The sequence below is a fragment of the Cuculus canorus genome, chromosome 29 (assembly GCF_017976375.1).
Source record: "Cuculus canorus isolate bCucCan1 chromosome 29, bCucCan1.pri, whole genome shotgun sequence".
Taxonomy (NCBI): Eukaryota; Metazoa; Chordata; class Aves; order Cuculiformes; family Cuculidae; genus Cuculus; species Cuculus canorus.
The window spans coordinates 3,559,871-3,575,710 of NC_071429.1; the positions used below are offsets into that span (position 1 = coordinate 3,559,871).

Genomic DNA, 15,840 nt, shown 5'->3' on the forward strand with positions numbered 1-15,840 from the left:
GCCCCTTCAGGTACTGGAAGGTCACTATAAGATCTCCTGGGAGCCTTCTCTTCTCCAGGCTGAACAACCCCAACACTCTCAGCCTGTCCTTGTATGGAAGGTGCTCCAGCTTCAGCTGTAGCAGGTGCCGAACAGACCGACCGCACTGATTCTCACTGTTGGAGCAGTGGGGAGGAAAGGACAGTGCCTCCCCTGTATGGCAGCACTGAATGAAACCACCGGCAGAGGTACACAGAGACCTGTGTGCACTTGCAGGTGTAGTTTCAAGGCATAGCTCGGTGCCTCTGTGAACAGGCTGGATCGATGGGATGAGACCAATGGCATGAGGTTTAACAAGGCCAAACGCCGGATCCTGCACTTGGGGCACAACAACCCTGTGCAGCTACAGACTGGGGGAAGAATGGCTGGAGAGCTGCACGGAAGAGAAGGACCTGGGGGTGATGGTTGACAGCGACTGAACATGAGCCAGCAGTGGCCCAGGTGGCCAAGAAAGCCAACGGCATCTTGGCTTGGATCAGAAACGGTGTGACCAGCAGGTCCAGGGAGGGGATTCTCCCTCTGTACTCAGCACCTTCAGTACTGTGTTCAGTTCTGGGCCTTTCACCACAAGAAGGATGTTGAGGCTCTGGAGTGTGTCCAGAGAAGAGCAACGAAGCTGGTGAGGGGGCTGGAGAACAAGTCTGATGAGGAGCGGCTGAGGGCCCTGGGGGTGTTTAGCGTGGAGAAGAGGAGGCTGAGGGGAGACCTTATTGCTCTCTACAATGCCTGAAAGGAGGTTGTGGAGAGGAGGGCGCTGGGCTCTTCTCCCCAGTGACAGGGACAGGACAAGGGGGAATGGCCTAAAGCTCCGCCAGGGGAGGGTCAGAATGGATATCAGAAAAAAATTCTTCACGGAAAGAGTCATCGGGGCACTGGAACAGCTGTCCAGGGAGGGAGTGGAGTCACCTTCCCTGGAGGTGTTTAAGGAACGGCTGGATGAAGTGCTGAGGGACATGGTTTAAGGGAGTGTTAGGAATGGTTGGACTCAATGATCCAGTGGGTCCTTTCCAACCTGGTGATTCTACGATTCTATGAATCCCAGATAAACAGGTGAAAGCAGCAGGTTTGCTGATCCTCTAGCAATTACTGAGCTCTGCAGCCCCTCACCCCTGCTGGTGTGCCGCTCCCCGGCTGCTGCTTGGCGCTCTCGTGCCCACATGGACACTGGTGGTTTCCCAAGATCAGCCAAGAGGTTTCAGACCTCCCGCCTCGAGACTGAAGATGCGCAGAACCAACAGCGGCATCCCCGGCAGCCAATCAGCTCCCGCAGCACATTCCTGAGGCTCCGCCCCATCCATCACAGCCAATGAACTCCCACAATGCCTTCCTGAAGCTCCGCCCCTTCCATCACAGCCAATCACCTCCCACAGAGCCTTCCTGAGGCTCCGCCCCATCCATCCACAGCCAATCAGCTCCCACAGAGCCTTCCTGAGGCTCCGCCCTGTCCATCCACAGCCAATCACCTCCCATAATTCCTTCCTGAGGCTCCGCCCCTTCCATCACAGCCAATCAGCTCAAACAATGCCTTCCCAAAGCTCCGCCCCATCCATCACAGCCAATCACCTCCCACAATGCCTTCCTGAGGCTCCGCCCCTTCCATCACAGCCAATCACCTCCCACAGAGCCTTTCTGAGGCTCCGCCCCATCCATCCACAGCCAATCAGCTCCCACAATGCCTTCCTGAGGCTCCGCCCCTTCCATCACAGCCAATCAGCTCCCACAATGCCTTCCTGAGGCTCCGCCCCTTCCATCACAGCCAATCAGCTCCCACAGAGCCTTCCTGAGGCTCCGCCCCATCCATCACAGTCTCTGCAGGGCTCCTGAGGATTCTGAAAGGCTCCTGGGAGTCTCTGCAAGGTTCCTGGGAACACTGAAAGGCTCCTGCGGGTCTGTAAGCGGCTCCTGAGGATTCTGAAAGGCTCCTGGGAATCTCTGTAGGGTTCCTGGGGATACTGAGAGGCTCCTGGGTGTCTCTACAGGGCTCCTGGGGATCCTGGAAGGCTCCTGGGGGTGTCTACAGGGCTCCATAATGGTACCTAAAATGGGGGGAAACAGCCCAAAAATGGGGTTAAACAGCGATGGGGGCTCCACAGGTCCACAAATGGCCCCCAAAATGGGGTCAAACACTGATGGGGTCTCCACAGCTGCAGCAGAGCCTCGTGGCCGCCGACACCATCTTCCAGTTCTACCGCGACTCCATCCAGCGCCGATATTCCAAATCTTCCCCCTTCTCTCCTGGTGCGTTTCGGGGTCCATCGTGGGACGCAAAGCGATCGCATGTGTACACCCAAGATGGCGGCTGAGGGGGGGACGTCCTACAAGCGTACACTCAAGATGGTGGTTCAGTGAGGTGAATGGGTGTGACCTTCCTAAGATGGCGGCTCAGTGAAATGAATGCGTATGACCTTCCAAAGATGGCGGCTCATTGATGTGAAAGGATGTGTGACCTTCCCAATATGGCGGCTCTTTGAGGGGAAAGGTTCTGACCTTCCCAAGATGGCAGCTCACTGCGGTGAATGGTTGTGTGATCTTCCCAAGATGGCGGCTCATTGCCATGTGTAGGGGGTAGCATAACCTTCCTAAGGTGGTGGTTCACTGCAATGAGAATTGGAGGTATTCTGACCTTCCCAAGATGGCGCACAATGGCACACTCAAAATGGTGGTTAATTGCAGTGAATGTATGACCTTCCCAAGATGGCGTCCCGTTGAAGGAAGTTGTGACCTTCACATAATGGTGGCTCAATGCAATGTCGCTGTGGTATTGTGACCTTCCCAAGATGGCGCCACTGAGGTAACACAAGACTACCACAAGATGGCGCCTCGTTGCCTCCCCAAGATGGCGTCTCAATAATTAATATGGGCGGTGTGACCTCCCCAAGATGGCGGATGTGCATCCGAAATGGCGGCGATCAGCTGTGACCTTCCCAAGATGGCGGCGGGATGAGGTCCTTCTGTGACCTTCCCAAGATGGTACCCACAAACCATTCTATACATGGGGATACCTGAGGGGAGGGGGACAAACGGGGGGACAGGAGGGACAAATGGGACACAGGGGAGGACATGGGGACACACAGGAGGCTCCTGGGAGTCTCTGCAGGGCTCTTGGAGACACTGAAAGGCTCCTGGGGGTGTCTAGAGGGCTCCCGGAGATGCTGAGAAGCAACTGGGGCTCTGTACAGGGCTTCGGGGGATACTGAGAGGGTCCTGGGGGTGTTGGAATGACCCTGGGGGGCTCCAGAGGGGTCCCAGAGGGCTCCTGGGGGTCTTGGAATGATCCTGAGGGGCTCCAGAGGGGTCCCAGAGGGCTCCTGGGAGTGTTGGAATGATCCTGAGGGGCTCCAGAGGGGTCCCAGAGGGCTCTGGAGGGGTTCTGGGGATGTTGGAATGATCCTGAGGGGCTCCAGAGGGGTCCCGGGGGTGTTGGAATGATCCTGAGGGGCTCCAGAGGGGCCCTGGGGGTGTTGGAATGATCCTGGGGGGCTCCAGAGGGGTCCTGGGGGTGTTGGAGTGATCCTGGGGGGCTCCAGAGGGGTCCTGGGGGTGTTGGAATGATCCTAAGGGGCTCCAGAGGGGTTCTGGGGGTGTTGGAATGATCCTGGGGGGCTCCAGAGGGGTCCTGGGGGTGTTGGAGTGATCCTGGGGGGCTCCAGAGGGGTCTGGGGGTGTTGGAATGATCCTGGAGGACTCCAGTGGGGTCCTGGGGGTGTTGGAATGATCCTGGGGGGCTCCAGAGGGGCTCTGGGAGCGTTGGAATGATCCTGAGGGGCTCCAGAGGGGCTCTGGGAGCGTTGGAATGATCCTGAGGGGCTCCAGAGGGTTTCTGGGGGTGTTGGAATGATCCTGAGGGGCTCCAGAGGAGCTCTGGGAGTGTTGGAATGATCCTGAGGGGCTCCAGAGGGTTCCTGGGGGTGTTGGAATGATCCTGAGGGGCTCCAGAGGGTTCCTGGGGGTGTTGGAATGATCCTGAGGGGCTCCAGAGGGGTCCCAGAGGGATCCTGGGGGTGTTGGAATGATCCTGGGGGGCTCCAGAGGGCTCCTGGAGGTGTTGGAATGATCCTGAGGGGCTCCAGAGGGTTTCTGGGGGTGTTGGAATGATCCTGGGGAGATCCAAAGGTGTCCCAGAGGGCTCTGGGTGGATCCTGGAGGTGTTGGAATGATCCTGGGGGGCTCCAGAGGGGGTCCAGAGGGCTCCGGAGAGGTCCTCGAGGTGTTGCAATGTCCCTTTAATTCCATTTTCCTCTCCTTTAATTCCAATTTTCCCTCCTTTAATGCCGTTTCCCATCTGTTAATTCCCATTTCCCCCTTTAATCCTGATTTTACCCCTTTAATCCCAATTTTCCCCCTTTCATTCTGATTATCCCCTCCTTTAGTACCATTTCCCCTCCTTTAATCCCAATTTTTTCCCCTCTTAATCCCGATTTTTCCCTTCTTAATCCTGAATTTCCCCCTTTAATTCTGATATCCCCCCTTTAATTCTTATTTCCCTCCTTTAATCTCAATTTCCCCCCTTTTAATTCTGATCCACTTTCAATTCCAATTTCCCCCCTTTAATTCCATTTTCCCCCATTTAATTCCAATTTCCCCCCTTTCATTCCCATTTCCCCCCTTTAATTCCAATTATCCCCTCCTTTAACGCCATTTCCTCCCTTTAATTCTGATTATCCCCTCCTTTAATACCATTTCCCCTCCTTTAACCCGGATTTTTCCCCTCTTAATCCTGATTTTTCCCTCTTTAATCCTGAATTTCGCCCCTTTGATTCTGATTTCCTCCCTTTAATGATGATTTCCCCCTTTCATCACAATTTTCCCCCTTCAATTCCGATTTCCCCCTCTTTAATTCCAATTTCCCCCTCTTTTAATTCCAATTTCCCCTCCTTTAATGCCATTTTTCTCCTTTCATTCTAATTTTCCATCCTCTAATTCCAGTTTTTCCTCCACTAATTCGGATTTTCCGCTCCTTTAATGCCCTTTTTCCTTCTTTTAATGACATTTGATTGGCATTGGGACCTCTTATTGGGGGGGGGGGGTCCCCAGGGATATGGGGGTCCATAAAGATATGGGGGGTCCCCAAGGATGGGAAGGAGTTTTAGGGATCCCCAGGGATTTGGGGGGGGGTCTCAGGGATATGGGGGTCCCTGGAGATATCGGGGGTCCCCAAGGATGGGATTTAGGGATCCCCAGTAATTGGGGGGGGAGGTCCCCAGGGATAATGGGGGTCCCTGGAGATATGGGGGGTCCCCAGGGATAATGGGGGTCCATAAAGATATGGGGGGTCCACAGCCTTGGGGAGGAGTTTTAGGGATCCCCAGGGATTTAGGGGGGGGGTCCCCAGGGATATGGGGGTCCCTGGAGATATGGGGGGGCCCCAAGGATGGGGAGAAGTTTTAGGGATCCCCAGTAATTGGGGGTGGGGGGTCCCCAGGGATATGGGGGTCTCTGGAGATATAGGGGGTCCCCAAGGATGGGATTTAGGGATCCCCAGTAATTGGGGGGGGGGGGAGGTCCCCAGGGATATGGGGGTCCCTGGAGATATGGGGGGTCCCCAAGGATACGGAGGAGTTTTAGGGATCCCCAGTAATTGGGGGTGGGGGGTCCCCAGGGATAATGGGGGTCCATAAAGATATGGGGGGTCCACAGCCTTGGGGAGGAGTTTTAGGGGTCCCCAGGGATTGGGTGGGGGTCCCGGGGGGGACCCCAGAGATTTTGGGGGGGTCCCGATGGGGTCCCCTCAGCCGGGCTGGTACCGGGGGTTGACAATGGTGGTGGCGGCGCTGCAGAAGAGGGGTTTGTCCTGTTGGAAAAGTGGGGGTCACGTCTCCCCACTTTGGGGGTGACCCCACTTTGGGGGTGACCCCTGGGGTTTTGTTTTTTGGGGGGGTGTCTCACCTGCTGGAAGCGCCTGAAATCTCGTCGTGCGTGAAGTTGGAGGCTGAGGCGACAAAGCCCCAACACCAGCACCCCAAAAACCACTGGCGCGGCCACCAACACGGCCACCGTCCAGGGCCCCCCCAGGGCCCCCCCTGCGGCACACGGTCAGTATGGGGGGGACAACCCCCAAAACACCCCCCCTCCCCCAAAAAAATGGGGTCCTATGGGGCAAGGACCCCTCCCCATCCCAGCTGGGGGGGCACCCCAAGTTGTGGGGAGAGGGGTTTGGGGGTCCCAAGAGACCTGGGGGGGGGACAGAGGGGTCATTGGGACCCAGAATTTGGGGGGGGGGGGTCATGGGGGTCATTGGGACCCAACATTTGGGGGGGTCATGGGTGTCATTGGGTGTCAGTATTTGGGGGGGTCATGGGGGGTCTTTGGGTGTCAGTGTTTGGGGGGGGGTCATGGGTGTCATTGGGTATCAGTATTTGGGGGGGTCATGGGGGTCTTTGGGTCCCAGAATTTGGGGGGGTCATGGGGGTCCCCCCACTCACCCTCCTCGGCCCAGACGGTGAGGGTGACCCCCCCCTCATCCTCCTCTCCCCCCTGGATGAGGAAGAGCAGCTCCCGCCCGTCGTGGCTGCGGCCGCGGCACCATTCTCGGGGGTCGGTGGGGGGGGCGGGGGCGCGGGTGGTGTTGGGGGGACACCCCCGGCTGCAGCTCTCCGGCAGCGCCCCCCGGCCCAGCGCCACGCACTCCGCACATGGCCTGCGCCCCCAACGTCAGCCGCCACCTTCTCGTCCCACCCCAGCCGCGCTATTCCAGCCCATCCTATCCCATCTTCTCCATCCCATCCATCCCATCCTCTCCATCCCATCCTCTCCATCCCATCCTATCCCATCTTCTCCATCCCATCCTATCCCATCTTCTCCATCCCATCCATCCCATCCTATCCCATCTTCTCCATCCCATCCTCTCCATCCCATCCTCTCCATCCCATCCATCCCATCTTCTCCATCCCATCCATCCCATCCTCTCCATCTTCTCCATCCTCTCCATCCCATCCTCTCCATCCCATCCTATCCCATCTTCTCCAGTCCATCTTCTCCAGCCCATCTTATCCTCCTCACCCAACTCATTCCATCCTATCCCATCTTCTCCATCCCATCCCATCCCATCCTCTCCTCCTCATCCCAACTCGTTCCACCCCATCCCATCTTCTCCTCCTCATCTCAACTCATTCCACCCCATCCCATCTTCTCTATCCCATCCCATCTTACCCCATCCCAATCATCCCATCTTCTCCATCCCATCTTCTCCATCCCATCTTCTCCATCCCACCCTCTCCACCTCATCCCACCTCATTCCACCCCATCCCATCCTCTCTTCCTCATCTCAACTCATTCCACCCCATCCCATCTTACCCCATCCCAATCATCCCCGACCCATCCTATCTTCTCCATCCCATCTTCTCCATCCCATCCTTTCCTCCTCATCCCAACTCGTTCCACCCCATCCCATCTTCTCCATCCCATCTTCTCCATCCCATCTTCTCCATCCCGATCTCCATCCTGTTCCTGCCCTCCTGTTTCCACCTCCCCGTCCCTGTCCCCATCCCACCCGTGTCCCCAGGTCCCTCACCGCAGGCGGTGGCACGGGGGGCGGCAGGAGGGGCAGTGGCCACAGTGGGGCCCACGGTAGCCACCGTGGCAGCGGCAGATCCCACAGATGCACTCGCCACGCTGAGGCCCTGTGGTGGGACACATGGTGGGATGGGGACCCATGGTGGGACACGGACCCATGGTGGGACACTTGATGGGATGGGAACCCTTGGTGGGACAGAAACCGTGGTGGGATGGGAACCTGTGGTGGGACACTCGATGGGACGGGAACCCATGGTGGGACACTTGGTGGGACGGAGATGGGAACTGTGGGGTGAGGGCATCCGATAGGGACGGAAACCCCCAGGGACAGGGACGAGGAAGAGCCCCCCCAGCACGGCCACTGTCCCCCGGGTCCCCCCAACCTGTGTCCATGTCCCCCCCATATCCCCCCATATCCCCCCATATCCCCCCCTGTCCCCCCACCTCCGCAGATCAGCCCCCGGTGTCTCTGGCAGCTGCCGCAGGGGGGGCGGCTGCTGTTGGGGGGGGCGCTGTATCCCAAGGACCTCCCCCCGGCCGAGACCTCCAACTCGCAGCGCAGACCCCCGCGGCCACTGGGGCACCTGTGGGGCACAGTCAGACCCATATAGACCCCTCTGACCCATAGAGACCCCTCTGACCCGTAGAGACCCCCGCCTTGCTCCATAGGGCCCCCCCAACCCATAGAGACCCCCCCTTGCCCCATGGACCCCAATCCTGCCCCATGGATCCCATCCTGCCCCATGGATCCCATCCCACTCCATCGCCCCCATTGCCCCATCCCATGGACCCAATCCCACCCCATGGACCCCATCCTGCCCCATGTACCCCAATCCTGCCCCATGGACCCAATCCCACTCCATCGCCCCCATTGCCCCATCCCATGGACCCAATCCCACCCCATGGACCCCATCCTGCCCCATGTACCCCAATCCTGCCCCATGGACCCCATCCCACCCCATGGACGTCATCCTGCTGATTGTCCCCACTGTCCCCCATTGCCCCATGGACCCCAACCCACTCCATGGACCCCATCCCACCCCACGGACCCCATCCCACCCCATTGCCCCCATTGCCCCATCCCACGGACCCCCATCCCGCCTCATTGCCCCCATTGCCCCATCCCATGGACCCCATCCCGCCCCACGGCCCCCTCACCTGCACACACCGCAGTCGAGGTCCCCCCCATGGCAGAGGGGGGTGCGGGGCCGGCGCTGAGCGCAGGGGCAGCCGCAGCGGGGGCTCAGCTCCAGGCTCAGCTCCTCCGGGACCCCCAACACCCTCAGCCCCACACGCGCCCCCGAGCTCAGGCAGGCGTCCGCGCGCACCCGCACCGTGAACCTCACCTGGGGGGGGACATCGTGACCCCCAAGTGCCCCCCACACCCCCCATTTGCCCCCCAAGCCCCCTCATGCCCCCCCAGGTGCCCCCATGTCCCACCCGTGCCCGTGTACCCCCATGTCCCCCCCATGTCCCCTGTGTCCCCCATGCACCCTATTTGCCCCCATGTCCCCATTTGCCCCCTATGTCCCTCCCTTTGCCCCTATGTCCCCCCATTTGCCCCCATGTCGCCATTTGCCATCTATGTCCCCCCCATTTGACCCCTACGTCCCTCCCTTTGCCATCTATGTTCCCCCATTTGCCCCCTATGTCCCCCCATTTGCCCCCATGTCCCCCCATTTGCCCCCTACGTCCCCCCATTTGCCCCCATGTCCCCCCATTTGCCCCCTACGTCCCCCCATTTGCCCCCATGTCCCCCCATTTGCCCCCCATGTCCCCCCAAGTGCCCCCATGCCCCTTATTTGCCCCTCAAGCCCCCTCATGGCCCCCCAAGTGCCCCAATGTCCCACCTGTGCCCCCCATGCACCCTATTTGCCCCCCATGTCCCCATTTGCCCCCCATGTCCCCCCATTTGCCCCTATGCCCCCCATGCCCCCCATTTGCCCCCCAAGCCCCTTCATGGCCCCCCAAGTGCCCCAATGTCCCACCTGTGCCTGCGTCCCCCCATGGCCCCATTTGCCCCCCATGCCCCCCTTTTATCCCCATGCCCCCCTATTTGCCCCCCATGCCCCCCCTTTCTCCCCCAGGACCCCCTATTTGCCCCCCATGGCACCCCTTTATCCCCCAGGACCCCCTATTTGCCCCCCATGCCCCCTCTTTCTCCCCCAGGACCCCCTATTTGCCCCCCATGGCCCCCCTTTACCCCCAGGACCACCTATTTGTCCCCCATGCCCCCCCTTTCTCCCCCAGGACCCCCTATTTGCCCCCCATGGCCCCCCCTTTATCCCCATGCCCCCCATTTGCCCCCCATGCCCCCCCTTTATCCCCCAGGACCCCTATTTGCCCCCCAGGACCCCCCTTTATCCCCCAGGACTCCTATTTGCCCCCCAGGACCCCCCTTTACCCCCAACACCCCCTCTTTGCCCCCGCCCCCCCACCTCCTGGTCGATGGCGACGCGGGTGCAGCGCCCCCCGAGCGCTGAGGGGGGGTCGGGGGGGTCCCCACAATGGGACTCGTAGGTGAGGGTGACGTCGGGCGGCAGCGGCGAATGCCGCAGCTCCACCGTGGAGGAGAGGCTCTGTATGGGATTGGAGGGGGATGGGGTGGAATTTGGGGGGGTACCCATGGGGGTCAGCACCCCATGACCCCCCCACACCCCCAAATTCCCCCTCCCAGGGGGTCCCCTGTGTCCCCCCCCTCTCTCACGTCGTAGGCGTCGGCGATGAGTTGCACCACGTTGCTGGAGTCATCTCGAAGTTCTCCCACCACGGATTTGGGGATCAGGCGGCTCAGCTCCTGCCCAGAGAGGGGGTTCGGGGGGAGGAAAAGACCCCCATCAGGGTCACTATCCACCCCCTGTCCCCCCCAAAAAAAAGATGGGGATCCCCCACCCCCCCAACTCACCCGGTACGTGGGGACGGTGGGAGCGGTGACGGCAAAGATGGGATGGATGTTGGCGGCCGAGAGCACCTCAGCCAAGTGCCCCACGGAGGGGTAGTCCTGAGGGGGAAATGGGGGGGAAATGGGGGAAAATGAGGGGGAAATGGGGGGACCCAGCCCAAAACTACCCCATTGCAGTCCTATCCCATCCCAACCCATCCCATTCCATCCTGTTCCATCCCATCCCATCGTCTCCATCCCATCCCATCGTCTCCATCCCATCCCATCGTCTCCATCCCATCCCATCCACCCAATCCCATCCCATCCCGTCCCATCTCCATCTCATCTCATCCCATCCTATCCTATCTCACCATCTCCATCCCACCCCATCCGATCATCTCCATCCCATGCCACCCCATTCTATCCCATCCCAGCTCAACCCATCCTCCCCATCCCATCCCATCTCCATCTCATCCCTCCACATCCTATCTTCCCCATCCATCCGCATGTCAGGATGGGATGGAGATGGGATGGGATTGAGGATGGAATGGGATGGAGATGGGATGGAGATGGGATGGGATTGAGGATGGGATGGGATTGAGGATGGGATGGAGATGGAATGGGATTGAGGATGGGATAGAATGGGGTGGGATGGGATGGAGAGTATGGGATGGAGGATGGGTTGGGATGGGTGTCCGTGGGGTCGGGGCACCTACGTAGATGTGGCTTTTGGTGTAGCGGCCGCCGGCATCGAGGTGGCAGCGGGAGTCGCTGGGGAGGACGATGCCGCCCAACTTCCCGTCCCCCGATGAGTGGAAGACGTCGTCCGAGGCGAAGACCAGCAGGCGGGTGGCACGGCGCCAGCCGATGCGCTCCTGTGGGGCACCGGGGGGCACGTGTGGGGCAGAGGGACACGTGTGGGGCAGAGGGACGGGGGACGCGCAGGGGGCACAGTGCACATCGAGCTTCTCCCATCCCCCATCCTGGATTGAAACCACCCCGGCCCAAGGGTAGGACCTTGGCCTTGTTGAACCCCATGAGGTTCTCCAGCCCCGCTCCTCCTCCTCGTCCAGGTTCCTCTTGGCTTTGTTGAACCTCTTGAGGTTCTCCAGCCCCACTCTTCCTCCCTGTCCAGGTCCCTCTTGGCTTTGTTGAACCTCTTGAGGTTCTCCAGCCCCACTCCGCCTCCTCTTCCAGGTCCTCCTTGGCCTCGTTTCTCCTCACCTGGCAGACGGCCACCTGCATGATGGCCTCAAAGCCACCCTCAGCCGCGTCCAAGTTGCCGGAGACACGCTGGCGGCTGACGCTCTTGGCGAACTCCTCGGCGTCATCAGTGAGGGACAGGACGTGGTGGAAGGCGGTGGGGGGCGCGCAGGGCTCGGGCTGCTCCGGACAGGGGTTGCGCAGCCGCGAGGGCACTGTGCTGACAAAGGGGAGCACCGGTTTGTCCACGAAGGAGCCGAAACCTGTGGGAGACAAGGGGTGGAGGTGATCACCTCCATCCTCCATCCCTTCATCCATCCCTTCATCCATCCCTTCATTCATCCATCCTCCATCCTTGATCCATCCATCATCCATCCACATATCCCTCCATCCTCCATCCATCCATCCCTTCATCCAACCACCCGGCCATCCTCCATCCTGTATCCTCCATCCATCCCTTCATCCTCCATTTCTCCACCCACACATCTACTCATCCACCCACACTCCATCCCTCCAACCATTCATCCTGTAACCCTCCACCCCTCCATCCATCGTCCATCTCTTCATCAATCCGTCCCTCCATCCAACCGTCCATCCTTTCATCCTCCATTCCTGCATCCATCCATCTACTCATCCATCCTTCACTCCATCCATCCTCCATCACTGCATCTTCCATTCCTTCATCCATCCATCCCTCCATCCAACCATCCATCCTTCCATCTTCCATCCCTTCAACCATCCATGCAACCACTCATCCACCCCTCCACCCACCCATCCGTCCATCTTCCATCCCAGGATCACCCCTCGTGTCCCCACCGATGCGGACGGAGGTGGTGACGTTGCGCAGAGCCGCCAGGAGGTCACTGCCCAACTTGCGGACGTTCTCCAGGTCATCGCGCATGGAGTAGGAGAGGTCCATCAGGTAGTAGATGTCCACAGGGCGGTCCTGTGCCCGGCGGAACCGCACCTGGAAGCTCTGCTCCTCCCCTGGTCCAGTGGGTGGACATCAGGGGATGTCCAGTGGGTGTCCTCCACCCCCTGCACTGGTCTTCTCCAGCTCTCCATTCATCCATCCATCCATCCATCCATCCATCCATCCATTCATCCATCTTCATCCACACTCCATCCTTTCCATCTCCCCAGTCAGTCTCCATCTTCCTCTCCATCCATCCCTCCGTCTTCTTCTCCATCCATCCATCCCTCCATCTTCTACTCCATCCATCCCTCCATCTTCTTCTCCATCCATCCCTCCATCTTCTCCATCCATCCATCCATACATCCATCCATCCATCCATCCATCTCTCCATCTTCTTCTCCATCACTCCATCTTCTTCTCCATCCATCCCTCCATCTTCTTCTCCATCCATCCCTCCATCTGTTTTCTCCATCCCCCCAACCACCCATCCCCATCTCATCCTCCCTCCATCCTCCCTCTCTCCCTCCCTCTCCCACCCATCTCCATGCCCCAGCCCCACCCACCCGTCCATCCCTCTATCCATTCATCCCTCCGTCCAACCAACCACCCATCTTCCATCCATCCCTCCCTCCCTCTGTCTATCCAACCACACAACCATCCATCCCCCATCTCTCCCTCCATCCATTGTCCCTCCGTCTGTCCATCCATCCCTCCATCCATCCCTCCACCCCTCCATCCCTCCATCCCTCCCTCCATCCATCCCTCCCTCCCTATGTCCGTCCCTCTCCCTCTGTCCCTCTGTCCCTCTGTCCCTCTGTCCCTCTGTCCCTCTGTCCATCCCCTCACTGGGCCGCAGTCGCAGTTGGACGCGCGATGGCCGCAGTTGCTGCGTCCCGTCTGGGTCGGAGCCGCGGCCGTGGGGCTGAAGGGGCTCTGGGGGGTGCTGTGGGGGGCACTGTGTGGGGCGCTGTGGGGCTGTGTGCCCCATAGCCTGACCCACAACTGCCCCCCCTGTGCCCCACAGCATCTGCCCCACAGCATCTGCCCCACAGCCTGACCCCCAACTGCCCCCCCTGTGCCCCACAGCGTCTGCCCCACAGCATCAGCCCCACAGCATCTGCCCCACAGCCTGACCCCCAACTGCCCCCCCGTGCCCCACAGCGCGTGCCCCATAGCCTGACCCCCAACTGCCCCCCCTGTGCCCCACAGCATCTGCCCCACAGCCTGACCCCCAACTGCCCCCCTGTGCCCCACAGCATCTGCCCCACAGCCTGACCCCCAACTGCCCCCCCTGTGCCCCACAGCCTGACCCCCAACTGCCCCCCCTGTGCCCCACAGCATCTGCCCCACAGCATCAGCCCCACAGCATCAGCCCCACAGCCTGACCCCCAACTGCCCCCTCCCCGCAGGAAGTCTTAAGGGAGGGGCTCAGCATCTGCCCCACAGCGTCTGACCCCCCACACCCTGAACCCCACACCCTGCGCCCCACCTTGTGCCCCACACCCTGCACCCCACATCCGCCCCCCCTGTGCCCCATGGGAACTGCCCCCCCCCCTTCCCTCCCTGTGTTTGAGGTTTTGACACTTCCTGTGACCAAAACACGAGAGGGGGAGGAAATTGGGGGGGGGGGGAAGGTTTGGGGGGGACAGAGGGGGTTGGGGGGGCAGGTGTGGGTGCATCGGGGGGTCTGGGGGGGGCAATGGAGGGGTCACTATGGGGGGGCAGTGGGGAGCAATATGGAGGGTGAATGGGGGTCAGTATGGGGGGTCAATGTGGGTCAGTATGGGGGTGTCGATAGTGGGGGTCAGTATGGGGGGGTCAGTGTGGGGGGATGTCAATGAGGGGGTCGCAGGGGAGATTCAATGGGGGGGTCAGTGCGGGGGGTCGGGGGGTTCAATGGGGGGGTCAATGGGGGGGTCAGGGGGGATTCAATAGGGGCGTCGGGGGGTTCGGGGGGGATATTCAATGGGGGGTTCAATACGGGGGGGTCGGGGGGGTCAGTGGGGGGGGTTCAATGGGGGGGGTCAGTCCGGGGGGGTCAGACAGGGGGGTCAATGTGGGGATCATGGGGGGGAATTCAATGGGGGGGTCAGTCCGGGGGGGTCCCCACTCACCGTCTCCTCGCACCAGGCGCACTGGGGGTGAGCGCTCACACACTCCTCGCAGGACTCGTGGGGGTCACAGTAGTCTTGAGGGGAAGGGGGGGGGTGTCAGGGAGTGACAGGCCCCCCCCAAACCCCCCCCCCCCCCCCTTTCCAACCCCCTCACCTTCCCCGTGCCCCCCCCGGGCCATCAGCAGCAGCAGCAGAAGGAGCCCCCCCAGCCCAGCCATGGCCCCACAGATGGGGGGAAATGGGGGGGGGGGGGGGGCGGAGATTTGGGGGGGGGCGGAGATTGCAGTGGGGGGGGCCAAGGAATGGGGGGGGGGGGCAAGGTGCTCGGGGGGGGGGGGCAAGGGAACCTGGGGAGGGGGGGGATTATGGCACTGGGGGGGCAAGGGAACCTTTGGGGGTCCCTAAAGGGGCCTAGGATTCCCTAGAGGGGTCCTGGGGGGCTCCAGAGGGGATCTGGGGGGCTCTAGAGGGGTCCTGGGGGGCTCCAGAGGGGTCCTGGGGGTGCTAGAGGGGACCTGGGGGGCTCCAGAGGGGTCATGGGGGGCTCTAGGGGGGATCTGGGGGGCTCTAAAGGGGTCCTGGGGGGCTCTAGAGGAGTCCTGGGGGGCTCTAGAGGGGATCTGGGGGCTCTAAAGGGGTCCTGGGGGGCTCTAGAGGGGATCTGGGGGCTCTAGAGGGGTCCTGGAGGGCTCTAGAGGGGATCTGGGGGGCTCTAAAGGCGTCCTGCGGGGCTCTAGAGGGGATATGGGGGGCTCTAGTGGGGATCTGGGGGGCTCCAGAGGGGACATGGGGGGCTCTAGAGGGGACATGGGGGGCTCTAAAGGGGTCCTGGGGGGCTCTAGAGGGGACATGGGGGGCTCTAAAGGGGTCCTGGGGGGTCCCTGGAGTCATGGGTTGGGTTGGAAGGGACCTCAAAGCCCACCCAGTTCCCCCCACCCCCCCCCCCCGGGCAGCAACACCCCCCGCTGGATTAGGGACTCTGAACCCCCACTTTTGCCCTTCCCCTCCATCTCCCCGTGTCCCCCTCATCCCTCTGTCCCCCCCATCCCCCCCGTGTCCCCCAATCCCTCCGTGTCCCCCCAATCCCCCATGTCCCCCATTCCCCCCGTGTCCCCCCAATCCCCTGTGTCCCCCCATTCCCTCCGTGTCCCCCAATACTCCCGTGTCCCCCATCC

At 60.9% G+C, this 15,840-nt stretch overlaps 1 protein-coding gene across 9 annotated transcripts; it reads right to left on the reverse strand.

Annotated features, from left to right (window-relative positions):
- Positions 1 to 5,437: 5,437 nt before the first annotated feature.
- On the reverse strand, positions 5,438 to 14,896 carry ITGB7 (integrin subunit beta 7). 9 transcript variants are annotated; one of them, XM_054051502.1, is made up of 15 exons: positions 14,820 to 14,896; positions 14,666 to 14,739; positions 13,398 to 13,494; positions 12,407 to 12,622; positions 11,657 to 11,898; positions 11,149 to 11,307; positions 10,457 to 10,552; positions 10,259 to 10,348; positions 9,990 to 10,130; positions 8,710 to 8,897; positions 7,996 to 8,135; positions 7,550 to 7,658; positions 6,462 to 6,676; positions 5,926 to 6,059; positions 5,438 to 5,810 (listed from the first exon to the last, which is right to left on the reverse strand). In XM_054051502.1, exons 1-15 carry the CDS (start codon positions 14,881 to 14,883, stop codon positions 5,601 to 5,603), a joined length of 2,175 nt encoding a protein of 724 aa, XP_053907477.1. In that variant the 5' UTR covers positions 14,884 to 14,896; the 3' UTR covers positions 5,438 to 5,600. The 9 variants fall into 9 exon arrangements, with proteins under 9 accessions (XP_053907477.1, XP_053907484.1, XP_053907483.1 ...); XM_054051503.1 differs by having other exon boundaries at positions 5,448 to 5,810; positions 12,452 to 12,622; XM_054051512.1 differs by having other exon boundaries at positions 5,626 to 5,830; positions 12,452 to 12,622.
- Positions 14,897 to 15,840: the final 944 nt, after the last annotated feature.